Source organism: Spea bombifrons, chromosome 10 (assembly GCF_027358695.1).
Source record: "Spea bombifrons isolate aSpeBom1 chromosome 10, aSpeBom1.2.pri, whole genome shotgun sequence".
NCBI lineage: Eukaryota > Metazoa > Chordata > Amphibia > Anura > Pelobatidae > Spea > Spea bombifrons.
In genome coordinates this window covers 5,145,936-5,159,555 of record NC_071096.1, presented here as the reverse complement: position 1 = coordinate 5,159,555, position 13,620 = coordinate 5,145,936, and the positions used below count along the sequence as shown (strand labels likewise).

General features: G+C 38.4%; 1 protein-coding gene across 2 annotated transcripts in view; it reads right to left on the bottom strand.

Annotated features, from left to right (window-relative positions):
• Positions 1 to 3,561: 3,561 nt before the first annotated feature.
• Positions 3,562 to 13,620, bottom strand: part of SLC1A2 (solute carrier family 1 member 2) — a 33,698-nt gene continuing 23,639 nt past the window's right edge. For both annotated transcript variants that reach the window (XM_053448595.1, XM_053448594.1), the window contains 7 exons: positions 12,715 to 12,871; positions 12,476 to 12,602; positions 10,235 to 10,468; positions 8,569 to 8,763; positions 7,821 to 7,955; positions 7,181 to 7,409; positions 3,562 to 4,175 (listed from right to left, as the gene is read on the bottom strand). In XM_053448595.1, coding sequence (XP_053304570.1) covers positions 4,107 to 4,175; positions 7,181 to 7,409; positions 7,821 to 7,955; positions 8,569 to 8,763; positions 10,235 to 10,468; positions 12,476 to 12,602; positions 12,715 to 12,871 — 1,146 coding nt within the window. In that variant the 3' untranslated portion in view covers positions 3,562 to 4,106. The remainder of the gene's footprint in view (positions 4,176 to 7,180; positions 7,410 to 7,820; positions 7,956 to 8,568; positions 8,764 to 10,234; positions 10,469 to 12,475; positions 12,603 to 12,714; positions 12,872 to 13,620) is intronic.

Genomic DNA, 13,620 nt, shown 5'->3' with positions numbered 1-13,620 from the left:
GTATGTATATATACGTATATGTGTTACGGGGGAGGGGCATAATTCATACATAATACAAAATGTATAGGCATTATACAGAACGTCTAAAAATTAACTAAGCACATCTATTTTATTTTAATATTTTAGAAGAAGACATGACATTTTGGAAGCAAAGGCCTCAATCCTATCACTGGCTTCTCATTGAGTCACATGACAACAGGTGAGAATTAAGCCACCCCAGCGAAAATGTGCTTGGAGAAAATCCATTAATGGCAGTTTTAAGTATATATATATATATATATATATATATATATATATATATATATATAACCATTCAGAGGGTTTTAATTAGCTGCACGTAAAAAAACTAAATGAAAAAGATTAACTGCATACTTTTTCTTAGGAATTGTATAAAATGCCATGACAGTATAAAGCAAAATATGAAAAAGAGAAAGAAAAAAAATAATTAAGTATTTTTGTCCAGAATAATTTAGACAAAAAAAATATTTTTTTAATTCAAACCATGCCTGTAGCACATATATATATATATATATATATATATATATATATATATATATATATATATATATATATATATATATCTTATACTACTAAGGTAATAATTTAAAATAAATGTACAAAGCAGCAAAACCATCAAAACCATTCAGTAACAGCAACATTTTCTTTAAAAAAAGGAAAAATATATATATGTTAGAACCTCTCTACTGAGTTTATTATTTACTAAAAATCACACATCTATACCTACACAATCTACACAAAGTGCAGGAGGCACTTAAACTGCATGCTGGCACACAAGTGTCAAAAACTGCATCGATAAAGGACGTCATGCAACTATCAAAGCTACCAATACTAGACAGAACTCGGGTGGCTTCCCTTTTATTAAAGATAGCTGCGCTTATCATATGTCAACATATATTCTGTAGCCACCTATGGGCCCGCTAGGAAAAGCTGGGACAAATGGCATCGGGAGCCGAGATGGCAAAGGGATCAGGGCTCACCGAAAGTATAAGAGCTGACACTAAGTGTACATTTTAAAAAAATTATATTTTTTATCATTTAAAAAAAAAAAATCTTATTTTATTAACTTGCTAAAGAATGGGAAGTTGCTCGAAACATTTAAAGACCTGATTCGCCTATACCATCCATACTGTACGCGTTATTTAAAGGGCCAGTTACGACTACTCCATGGAACCCACATGGTGCTCCAGATTTCAAAATGAAGAAAAGGACTTTGTTTTAGGAAAAAGGATTTGTGTTAAAACACTTGTGATCTCCAAAGACTGGAATAACCCTGGGTTTAACACGGGTCTAAGAGAAAAAAAAAAAAAAAGGTACAATCTGTGTCATTATTATAGAAACAAAGACATTTCCGATACTTTGTGTCGAATGAAAGGGGTGACTCCGGATTAACCCCTTAAGGACAATAGGCGGTCCCTAAACCCATTGAAAACAATGCATTTTGAGCCCGTATCAATGTTGTTTTTTGGGGATTTTTTTTGCTTTCTTCTGGATCAACAGTTTAGGTTGAACTGCCCTAAATTCAATATTTATATATATATAAAACACATGTCCCAGCTTTCCCCAGCAGGGCCACCAGCAGCGTTATGAGCGGCGACGTCTAACACATCGCTTTGCCGTCATTCAATGATCCTACACACGATACGACCTCAGTTTCTAAGAAGGAAGAATAATAGAGGTAGAACTCAGCGGTAATTCTCCAAAAAATATACTGCTTATTTCTCTAAGGTAAGGTTATTCAGGGAAGGAATGTATTTCGTAGTTGGTCCCACAATTCATCCGACGTCTTGGTATTAAAGGAAAAAAAAACGATCTAATATAAATCTGTCTATTAAAACTATGCGGCAGTTTGTAAGTCAGCTGTTTGTTACTTTTTTTTTGTAACATTATCGTAATGTAACAATTTCTCAGCAACGTGTTTGTAAACATAAATGTCTCCACAAAATAACAATTGTATAACGGTGAGATTATTGGCAAATGTGTTGAGATATGAAGTATTTTTTTGCCTATGGACCCCGTTCCTAGGCTGGTAAATAGACTTAAAAAGAAGGATATTGCCTTAAAATGGACACATAACGATGTATGTTGGGTTAATTTACTCAACATTCAAAAAGTAGATCACAAAATCAATGGATAAGAATGTCAATCATCTTCTGACCTTCAGCTTGAGACCTTCTTGCTGTCACCCCCTGCTCTAGGGCCCTTTTTAACCTTAAAAACAAGACATTTTATGTAACTGCATTCTAGAATATATGGTTTTTTTAGAGGAAGAACGTGGCTAAACCAATTATTAAAACCCGAATTCCGGCAACCGCGTTCAGTCTCCCTATACCTGGCGGGTCTGACTTGTGGAACCTCAACATTGGTGAACAATCCCATCCCACAAGACCGGGTGGAAGACGATGGGAGTTGTGTTTCGCGGCAGCTGGAATAAAGTATAAACGGCTATTCTCAATCCCATGGTAAACTCTTGGATTATTCTGTGTTATTTGATGAATTAGCTCGTAGCAGCTGTTTAAAAAAATGCTTACGACGTTCGAGTAAAGAGTTCCAGCTGAATGAGCTGTCAGCATATTAATGCAGACAAAAGAAAGATGACGCTATTATTCAGGGAAACGGTTAGAAATTTAGCTTTTTTGGGGCTTTCCATTGTGCTTATTTCACTACATTTGTGCTTTACTGATACTGGGAGATATTAAAACCCCAATATCTCCGTTACAACTAATGATAGAAATTGGAAAAACGCATCAACGTTACTCCTTTCTATCTCACAATAAATGGAGAATCGGATCTTTTTTACCAAAAAAAGGGTGAACACTTGATATTTTTACCCTACCTTTTGGTATTGAGGGCTATAATTAAATATACTTAATATATATACTTAATATATATATATATATATATAAATATATTAAATGAATTGTGCAAAAATGGAACTCGTGTGCTTATTGGGAGTTATGGTGATGCGTGGGCACCTATTGCACATCACCCTAAAGGTCTAAATGTAGGGGCGCTAATGCCTATGCTGCCGTCGTACAGTCAAGGGCAAATACGGATTACCATGGCAACAGCCTCCAGCGTACCAGAGGTATATTCACCCTAGAGGCTTACGACGCAGGAAAGGTTCTTGTGCTATGACGCTGGGAATACCCGAGGCCCCTTGTTCCTTATTTAAAGTTGTGCGTTTGTACCGAGGCGTAAAGCCGAGTAAACAGTAAATGCCTCCCCAACCATCCTGTAAACGGTGATGTAAATAAAAATAACAGGCTTAACCACGAGGAGCTGATGTAGCCAATGTCTTCGTAACGATAATAGTTGGCCGTTAATGTCTTAAGTGGTAGAAGGGCGTCCAACGCATTCCAACAAAATGTGGTGTACACCCTTCTGCCACTTAGTGCTCTAGTTGGCAGACTGATGTCCAACGCGTTTTTATGAGCATCTACCCGATAATAAAATGGGTAACGATCCAATGTTATAGAAAAACATTTTCAAAACCAAGAAATAAACTAATTGCCGACAACAAAAAAAATCCACTTGTTTTTTTTTTCTTCTACACTAAGACTGCACCAGGTCTGAAGTAGGAAGACTGGCAAGTACTTGAATAACATCTACCCTACGAGACACAACTCATGTAAGACCAGAACCGAGGAAGGCTCATTACTATAAACAAAGGACACAAAGTAGATATATATATATGTCTATCGGTAATGGATCTTAGCGTCGTCGTTATCGGTCAGTATGGAAATCCTGACTTCTGAAGTGAAAGCCACGCTTCGCGCGCGGCACAAGCCATTGAACGGAATATTCTGAACACTGTTCTGAGCACAAAGACCATCTCGGAATGCTGTGTGAGTTCTACCTGAGACCCTACGAGGAGATGCGAGCTCTCTCTCGTACATTCTCGGCACCTCGAGGCCAAGCCAAAAGCCGGCCAAGATCATTTTCCTACTTTGCATAACGCGATACGTGCTTCCCAAAGGCTTTCTCTGATGTGGCATTAATGATTGTGCTGTGTTAATGAGGGTTATGAGATAAGTCATTTCATACTGTATGCTCTTCAGGAGGACAGGCTGTGGCCGGTTGGGTTCTCACGCATCGAGTGGCTCTTCAACCACAGCATTGAAGTCTGCCGTGTTGCCATTGTTTGCCAGCGTTACCTGAAAATAATTACCGTTACCGACCAGTGTGAGAGAAATACATATTCATTTCTATTAAAAAAAAAACTATTTGTGCTTAACAAATTCCTGTTCGTTCTGGAAGGAACCTCGACAATGGACAATGTCAACAGAACGAAGCTCTATCTAGACGGCCATTTTGCAGTCTGCGTTCCTTTCGGTTAGACTGGACTGTGTAATGTGACGGTGCTTCAGAAATAAACCAATAATAATAAGATTGTTTCAATTATTCATTCTAAATTTGTCAAAAGGTTGCCAGATTTAAATAGCAGGAACCAAAATACTTTGGCATTCTACAGAACATCTTCTCCTCATGAGAGGTCGCCGATGTCTAAGCATTTCCTTATTTAATGAGTGCCAAAAATATAGCAAAGCAATAACAAAAACACGGTATTCACAAAATGACTCATGCGAACATCTAGCATGCAAGTGACTTCCAGAGATATCAACCACATGCATAGGACTTCTAGAAGCAAAGCAGAAGGGAATAAATACCCAAGGACTGGGCCAATGTTCTCCATCTGTTTGTGGGACTCCAACTCCAACATTGTAGCCAGACTGGTCATGGGAAGACCTGATGGGCCAAGTGATTCAGAGCTCCAGTAGCCACAGGTTTTAAGCTTAAGAACTTGGTCAAACACAAAGCAAAGGTTTGAACCAAAAGTTCATTTTAATTCTGTACCAGGCATTGCCATACTGCTGTCCTAGAGGGCCACCAATGCCAACGTAAGGTGCTTATTGGGCTAGGGACAGGGCAGTCATAGCTAGTCCCAAATACTTTGGAGATGCCATTGCTTTGAACTTAACAGTATCCAACCTAGCCAAAGAGCCCGCTTGGCGAATGAGTTGTAGCCGAGTTCTTTTTAGTGATATTCAAAAGTAGATAATTAATTTTGGGGGTCAATGGATAAAAACAAGGTTGAAAACCTAAAGTTTTACGCTAGAAGGGTGTAAGCAGACGAATCGAGAACCTAAAGCCTCGGTAACGCAACTCTAGGGTGCTCTACTTCTACCTACAGCAGCAGGTCTGCTTCTTACCTTACATGTTATGGTCCATGGAGCGTGCACACAACACTTAGAGACAGGACTGGTACTCGATACGATGGAAAGACTGCATGTGTGAGAGTAGTGGAACATGGAAACATGACAAAACGCGCCGACATTTCACATTAGCATTCCTATCTTTGGGAGAACTAGAACGGAGACGCATGCGTTACAACATACAGAACACGGATTTTAAAAGTAAAACGATCGTACAAAAATATATATACAAAAAAAAAAAAAATAAAAGGTCATGCATTTTAGCCAATCTACCCCAAATATATTACAAAACACTGCAATGTTATTGGTGCAATTGGTGTTATGTATACGTTGTATAATATTTGTATATGTGTATAAATAATTCATACATACATACACATATATATATATATATATATGTAAATACATATATATCTATACATACAGAGTTAGCTTAGCATCCATTAAAACATTTGAGCTCCAAAGCGGCATGTAGTGGGTCCCTTACGAAAAATTACTGCAGTTTTTCTGAAGTAATACTGCAGTGTTACTGCACATTTCCCGCACTTTTTTTTTTTTAATATTGCAAACCTGCAGTTGTACTTCAAAGTACTGCAGCTTTATTGCATTTGTACTTCCGTACAAAAATAACTGCAGTAAAACTGCAGTACAGTGAAGTACAAATGCAGTAAAACTGCAGTAAATGTGCAGTATTGCAGTTTTTTCATGTCCAAAAAACTGCAGTATTACTTCAGAAAAACTGCAGTAATTTTTTCGTAAGGGGTAGCTTTTAATTTAATTTTCCACCCCTCTTTAAGCTCACAGGGTTTACCCATTTGCTGTTGGAGAGGACCGCGTTACATGGCACCACAAATTACTGCAAATCCCTCTGCCAGCAAAAAAAGGCACAACATTTATAGAGATATTTTACACATCTACTCATATCCAAGCGCCAAGAAATGCTTATAGCTGTCATCCTGGAGAGATCAAAGTTCTACGGAGTATCATGGAAAAGTTCCCTCCTGAGCGTTGGCTTCCAACGTACGTTTTAATGATTAAAACTCCAATAACGAGCTAGTTTTTAGTACTAACGAATGAGTTAATGAGTTATTTTACTAAGCATCACTAACGGAGCCATGTCTGAACCTTGAGTTTGTAACCGTTGAGCTAAAAATGTATATTCTTCGTAGGCAAGTCTGGGGCTTGGGTATGGAGCTTGGTGGAAGATTTTTTTGAGGTTTTTTTTTATGGAATATTAATTAAGGGATGTTTTAATATTTAGCATTTCATCAGAACTAAAATCCGATCGTTTTATTCATTTTTTTTGGCGGGGAAGTCGTGTTTTAGGAAGAGACAATCTGACAGAAGGCGGCGATCCAACAGCACATACACGATGCCAATCTGAAAAGGTCAACCTCCTGTTCGGAATTATACAGAACCCAAACATTCTCACCCTTTGGCAGCTGCTCTCCAAATCTATCCAACATCCGTTGTATAGAATATTTTTTTCTCTAAAAAGAACATTACAAAGATATTTTTTTGGGAAAAAAAAAAACAGATTTCTTGCAAATGTCATAAATTCTATATAATATGAAAAAAAAAAAGTTCTAAAAATGATATAATAGGTTGAAGCGCTTGGCATTCTTGGAGGATTTTCATGTTAATATTGATTAGGGCAACCGATTCCAAGATGCAGCGAACCAAGGACGCTTTGAACCAAACGACCTCGCGTGATACAATTCCATGATACACTGTAGCACTTTGACATTGAGAACATGGCTGGACGAAGTTCTAACCTTCATAGACCTATATGGTCGGTATATTGGGGGCGACACTGGCTGTTGTACTTGTAAAAACCACTACAAAGATACAACAGAAAAAAAAAAAGTACAGTACATGCAGAGGGATGCAAGGAACGTGCATGCAGTCTATATACACGTCTCGATATCCATAAAGGTGAAGGGTACCTTGCAGTCATCTACCACCACGGAATTGTGGGCTGCATAAATGCACTGGTTGGAGTTATTCTCCCTGTGGTTCTTCATGTCATCGTAAACGGACTGAGTCTTGGTCATTTCGATACCCTGCTGCGCGTGCTGTTTATCCAGGCTGTCGAGTTCAGCTTTGGACAGATGGTAGACGATTCCGGCTCCGAACGAATCACCGACCACGTTGACCGACGTCCTCATCCGATCCCTTCGGGGGGAAAGGAGACGAAAGTGGTTACTTGGTCAAGTTGAACATTCATGATAGGCAGTTATCGAAAAAGGACTACAGACCATGGGTATACCGCGAGTAAAAGCAAGCGTTGGTGATGGCGGCAGCCAAGATTACAGGCAGCAAAGTCAATAAAGCAAATTGTGGATTCCAAAACCACTGCAAAATGTTATTTTAGTTATAGTATAGTGTATAGTTTATTGTATTAGTATTTTTAGCAGGTCAGAGTATTAGGAGGCCATGGGGTGTAGATATTATCCTTTATATCTTGGTACACAAAACAGAGTCTTAAGCTGGTTACCTTTGCTCTGATATGTTGGACGTTATTCAAGAGCGTGTGTGTCATTTTAGTAAATCTTTTTTTTATATACCCCCCCGTGTGGTACTTACAGAAGCCAGTCCACCGCAATCAGCAGGCTGATGTCCTGTGTGGGCAGTCCCACCGCCGTCAGGACGAGAAGCATGGTGACCAGGCCGGCGCTGGGGATGCTGGCGGCTCCTACGCTGGCCAATGTGGCCGTCAGACTTAAAAATAATGCAGGACACAGTTAAGAGAACAGAAATCCCCCTGAAGCATTTCTATTTACTCAGATCTATAACATTTCTTAATCTCTCGAGGTCATCGCTTCGAAGCAATATTTATCCATGTGAGCTGTGCTTAGGGGTGCAATCCACTCATCTTACCCTCAATAGATAGGCCATTCTCAAAGGCTGTAGTCATTAAATATGGATTTAATGTCATAATAAGGTGTTATGTCAATATTGAGTGCTTTATTGTGTTACATCACATGTTCTTTTACTGCAAGGACAACGTGATCCTCGATCTGCTGGTGGACTTTGCGCCACCATTTGGAGAAGCCCATGCGTACAAGCCTCAGGTGGCGATGGATGTCGCGGTCAGCTTCCCCAGCTGGAGGTAACTTAATGACGGGGAAAGGCAACGGAGTAACATCAGGTGATAAATACATTCCGTTTGCATAAGAGAATCCAAACAAAACCAGGTCAGTGAGCAACAGACCAAGATCTCTGCTCTTGGAGGTACATTTTGTTGGGTTCAGCCCATTCTGGTTATAATACAGAAGCTACCCTCCAGCTACAGAACGCAATCACTCTTTAGAGACATGTTTTACGACCTCACCTCACTGTCATTATCTGCCCCGCATCCAACACCACACCGTTCATCTGAGCAATGAAGATGGCAGCCACTGCCTCGTACAAAGCTGTGCCGTCCATGTTAATCGTGGCTCCGACCGGGAGCACAAACCTTGTCACCCTCTTGTCAATACCCAGGTTCTCCTCCAGGCATCGGAACGTCACAGGGAGAGTTCCAGCACTGAAAAAAAAAAAATATATATATATAAATAATATATAAATAAACACATAATAGTGTATCTGCTGCAAAGACTGGGGATTAATGAGTGTACCATCCTCATCATACCCAAGCTCTGATGTCAATACAAAGAATAAAAGGCAAAGTAAAAGTGTAATATATTCATATATAAAAGATTGAATAATGTCGTTGAAAACCAAAAGCTATATTCCCATCAGAAGGCGTCACCAATGGATATATTCATGGAAAGGACACAGAAACACCATTCCACTATTGTGCGGCGGGAAGGCAGGCGGTGGAAAGCTCCCAAGCCGCTCTCGTGCCAAATAAAATAAACACCGGTTAACATGAAGCTTCTGATGGAGCTCTCCGTACTAGACAGCTGCAACATATCCCAAGTCAGAACAGTCTCTTAAACCATACAGAGCAACAGTTGAACCTAAACAGGGTATGTGGAAATATAAGGTTATAATTCTTCCTTAGGTCACGTATGTCATGTGGTACATTTTTTTATTTCTCATTTGGGGAACACGAAGGATTAATATCATTCGAGGGGTAGAGTAACATTCTATATTAGCCGTGAAAGTGATATGACAGATCAAAGAAGAACATTGAGGGACAGTTGGACCATACCATAATCAGTAATGGGTAATGCACATTTTCTTAGCTCAAGGATTCCTTTTTCATTATATTTATATATATATATATATATATATATATATATATATATATATATAAGGGTAGTCATGGCTACTGACAACATGGCCGATATCAATGTGTCTAGAAGGAACTTTACTAACCACTCCAGCCATGGTCCATACCCTAGTTGCATGTCTGTATGGAATCTATATGTACAGACTAATGTTCTATTTATTGTATAGTATGCAATACATCTGACTTCATATATACACAAAATCCGTTTTTTTATTGCCCTACGGTTCCGTTATGATTTAATTGATGTTTGTCTTTATGGTCTTGTATCCAAAGAACATTATATCATCATGAAATTATTCCATCATCATACATCTTTACATACTATTTCTTTTTTTTCTATACAGTTACATTTCATCTAAAAAGGGTCGCTGCTGTCTACTATGGTGTGAATTAAGTGTTAAAAGGGTCCCTTATTTATCTTTCTTTTATATTTTCTTTCATCTATATCATTTCGGTTAGAAATATATTGGATAGGTAAAAAAATCTGTGTTTAATTTCCCCCAATTCCACTAAAGATGTTATTATGGAACCTAAATTATTATTATTTTGTTTTCTATAGCGCCAATACCATCATATTCCGCAGCACTGTACAACGGGCCTGGCTCTCTCCAGACCGGAAGCTGTGTATTTGTAGCCTGTGGTCTGTGTTGAAATGTAATAGCTGTACATATGGCTGGGACGACTAAAGAGGTGTTTTTGGTGGCACCAGAAGATGTTTGGACGGACGAGGACAGTAAATACAGAGTGTTGGAAGCGATACCTGGAAGCCGTGCCCAAAGCGGTGATCCAAGCCTGAAAAATCCCAGCCAAAAAGGGAAACGGGCTTTTTCTAGTTATTGCGAAGTAAAGCGATGGCAGGATTATGGCTCCATGGATGATCAAGCCTACGATGACGGTGATCATGTACATGCCCAGTTGCCTCGCGACCTGTTCCAGGTCTTTAATGGCGATGATTTTCCCGCAGATGAGACAAGCGATACCAAAGGGAGAATACCTACAGATAACAAACGCGAAGTTAACTTCATTTATTAGACAAAAAACACTGTAGCATACACTCACATCAACATCAACAGTGACATCATAAGTATATATATATATATATATATATATAAATATATGCATAAATAGAATAAACATTAAAAAATATATATATATATAGAATTTTACCACAACTTGTCTTCTTTACAGATTCAAGGGCCAAATATGTAATCTAGAGAAGACGCCAGAAATATTCTTTCTGATGTTTGTCCTAGTAATTAAACTGGGACATCAAGATCAGGAACTGGTGCCAGAATTGGGAAATTTCATAATTTAATTAAGTTAAGTCATTTACTACCAGTATTATGATCACTATAGTAGTAGTAGTAGCTTAAAACCACCTTTCTGAACAAATATGAATATATATTTTTAATAAAAATGTTCTTAATGTTCCGTTTTTTTAAATTTTACCAAAACATTCCTTTCTTCACAAAAAGTATTAGGAGTGTTCTAGTATAGGAAGCCTCAGTAAAGCCATGGACTTACTAACTACTACAGAATTTCCCAATTGCTTTTAGAAGCTGCGAGAACCAAAGAGAACCAGGAAATCTCTAGACTCCAGACACTAGTTTCTGTTTTCAGTTATAAAGAAAAGAAGGAAAAAAAAAGGAATGAAATAAAATCCCTGCCTCTGCTTTCATTTATAGAACTCAATCTAATTTTTATTATTTTTTTGCCGCTCCATTTTTGCGAGGCGGAACACAAAATTCGGTTCAGTTTATCTCTCAGCTTACTTAAAAGAGGTTTGGATGCATAGTAGCGAGGCTTGTGCGAATGAATGAATAATAACATCAGAGAGAAACAAAACATTTGAGAACAAAGAGCCAGATGTTCTTCAAAAGGGTAAAAACTGTTAATTAATAGAACAAGAAGGATTTTTTTCCCCCTTTGAGGGGACTTTACTGTCTCAGCTAGATTGTTTTGCCTTCTTCTGGATCAACTACTATGGGTTTGCGGAATGGTTAGTATGGACTAAATGTCTTTTTTTCAACTTAATTAACGATGTAACTACGGGTAGAACATTTTTCTAAATAAAATTAGTTTACAAAGTAAATGTAACATAAATATCACAGAAATTGAAAGGCTAGCCTTTGAGCAACTTGAAAAGGGTGAGAGTTGGCAGGATCCTAGACATGAGGTGGCTCTTTTATCTTTTTCATCTCCTCCGAAGTTCAGAGCACCGGGCAAAAATTGGAGAGCTCCAAGGTCTCTCCTCATTTAATGCCCCTCTATAAAGATTTAAGTCCTTTTTTCATGCTTGTTTTGAGATCATAGCTGAAACCCAATGGGAAATACTCCAGAATTCCACTAACTGCTCATCGTCTGCCTGGAAATAGGTTTGTGGTTTTCACATCAACGCAAAAAAATAAAAAAACACCCAAAAAATAAACACTGCAAGAATAAAACAGGAAATTACACACCTGTCAAGCTAAAACTGTTCTTTCTTGTAAACGATCACTTAGAACTATAAGATGAATGCTGACTTTTAAACCTTTTTATTATGTTGTCTAAAATGTATTATACTTGGTATCGGATTTACAAAGGTGGTGGCCTATTACATGAATGAAGGAGATTTTTGTTTAACTTACTCTTTGATCCACGTCTATACATTGCCAAGGAGTTAAGTCACAAAGATATCTTACTTGTGGTTTGGAATTCCACCTTACATTCCACAGTCACGTGGAGAACCTTTGTTATCTTATCAACCATCACTACAGCGGAAATGGAGATGTCCATGGCTTGGTCTACCTAGGAAACCTAATGATCCGCTGAGGAACTCCTATTTAGCAACATTTGTAGATTTCAATTTACCAAAACAAGAAGGAAATAGAAAATTATGTAACAAAGAAGAACTGTTCACAATTTGCCTTGATGCAACTCCATAATTACGTTGGTGGCTCTGCTGTGATTTTAAAAGATGACCATTAAATACGACCCAAGACGTCAGAGAACATCAACTTACCACATTATCATGATCACAAGCTTCATAACTATCTCGTTCAGGATGTTGAAGAAGTCAACCATCAGCCTAGCCTGTTCCCCCATCTTCCCCATGGCAATCCCAAAGGCGATGAAGAAGCCAATCAGCCCTGTGGACATTTAAGCACAAAAGTAAGACCTCAAGGAGAAAATTGAAGAGGCAAAAGACCAAGCTCTTGGAGATGACAGAAGAAATTGGCATATGAATGATGAAAGTCTTACCCAAGACATTCATGCCATCTTTGAACTCCAACTTCTTTTTGATTTCTTCCTTTGTTACCATTACAGTGTCGTTCATGAGGGAAAAGACAGAATCGGTCGTATTTGACGGTTCCTCAAAGGGAGTTTCAACTGTAACCTTCTTAGTAACTGTTTGAATCTAGAGAAATGAGGGGGATTGTATGAGGCGTCGGTACAGATCACCAAGCGACGGATGTGAGCACCAAACATTGAAAAAACCTCAGGACAGATGTCGGTATTCAGAATGCAGAGGAAAGAAGGGAGAGATTCTTGGATGGAACTTGGAAGGCAGTGGTTTAGAGAAATTTTACCAAGTGGACAGGGTGTAGATGGGTGTCAGAATGGGAGAAGAACTGGTCTAGGACAACAGGTTGTCCTAAGACGGATGGTACAGCCTGCCTGCAAGAGCTTACAATCTAAAGTAAAGAGTGTTCAACAAATTACATGCTTGAATAATGCAAGATTTAGTGCATTTCTCAACCAATCTTCACACTTTTGGGGTGGGGGTGTTTCTACATTTTCCTTTTCCTGTTTTTGGCAAGACCGATATAATTCTCTCCTCTGTGAACTTTTTAAACTGTGGTCCTGGGACTAGCAGAGGTAGCAGCAATTACTTTTAAGAATTCTAACTTTGTTTTTAAGATAAACCAATAATTATACCTTTTCTTTAGGAAATACATGTTTTTAGCCTAAAAAAAATGACGAAGGATGGGGAAATGTTTCTTGTCAAAGAGCTCTATGGTTTTAAAAAGTTTTAAAATGACTGACCTGTATGACGCTGCCCCCTACTGGCTCACACCTTAGTTTTCTACTGACTTTCTCGGTCTTAACCATTGCATCTACTAAACTAAACAAGCCTTTTCCACCTTTCTTTATTTAATTTTCACG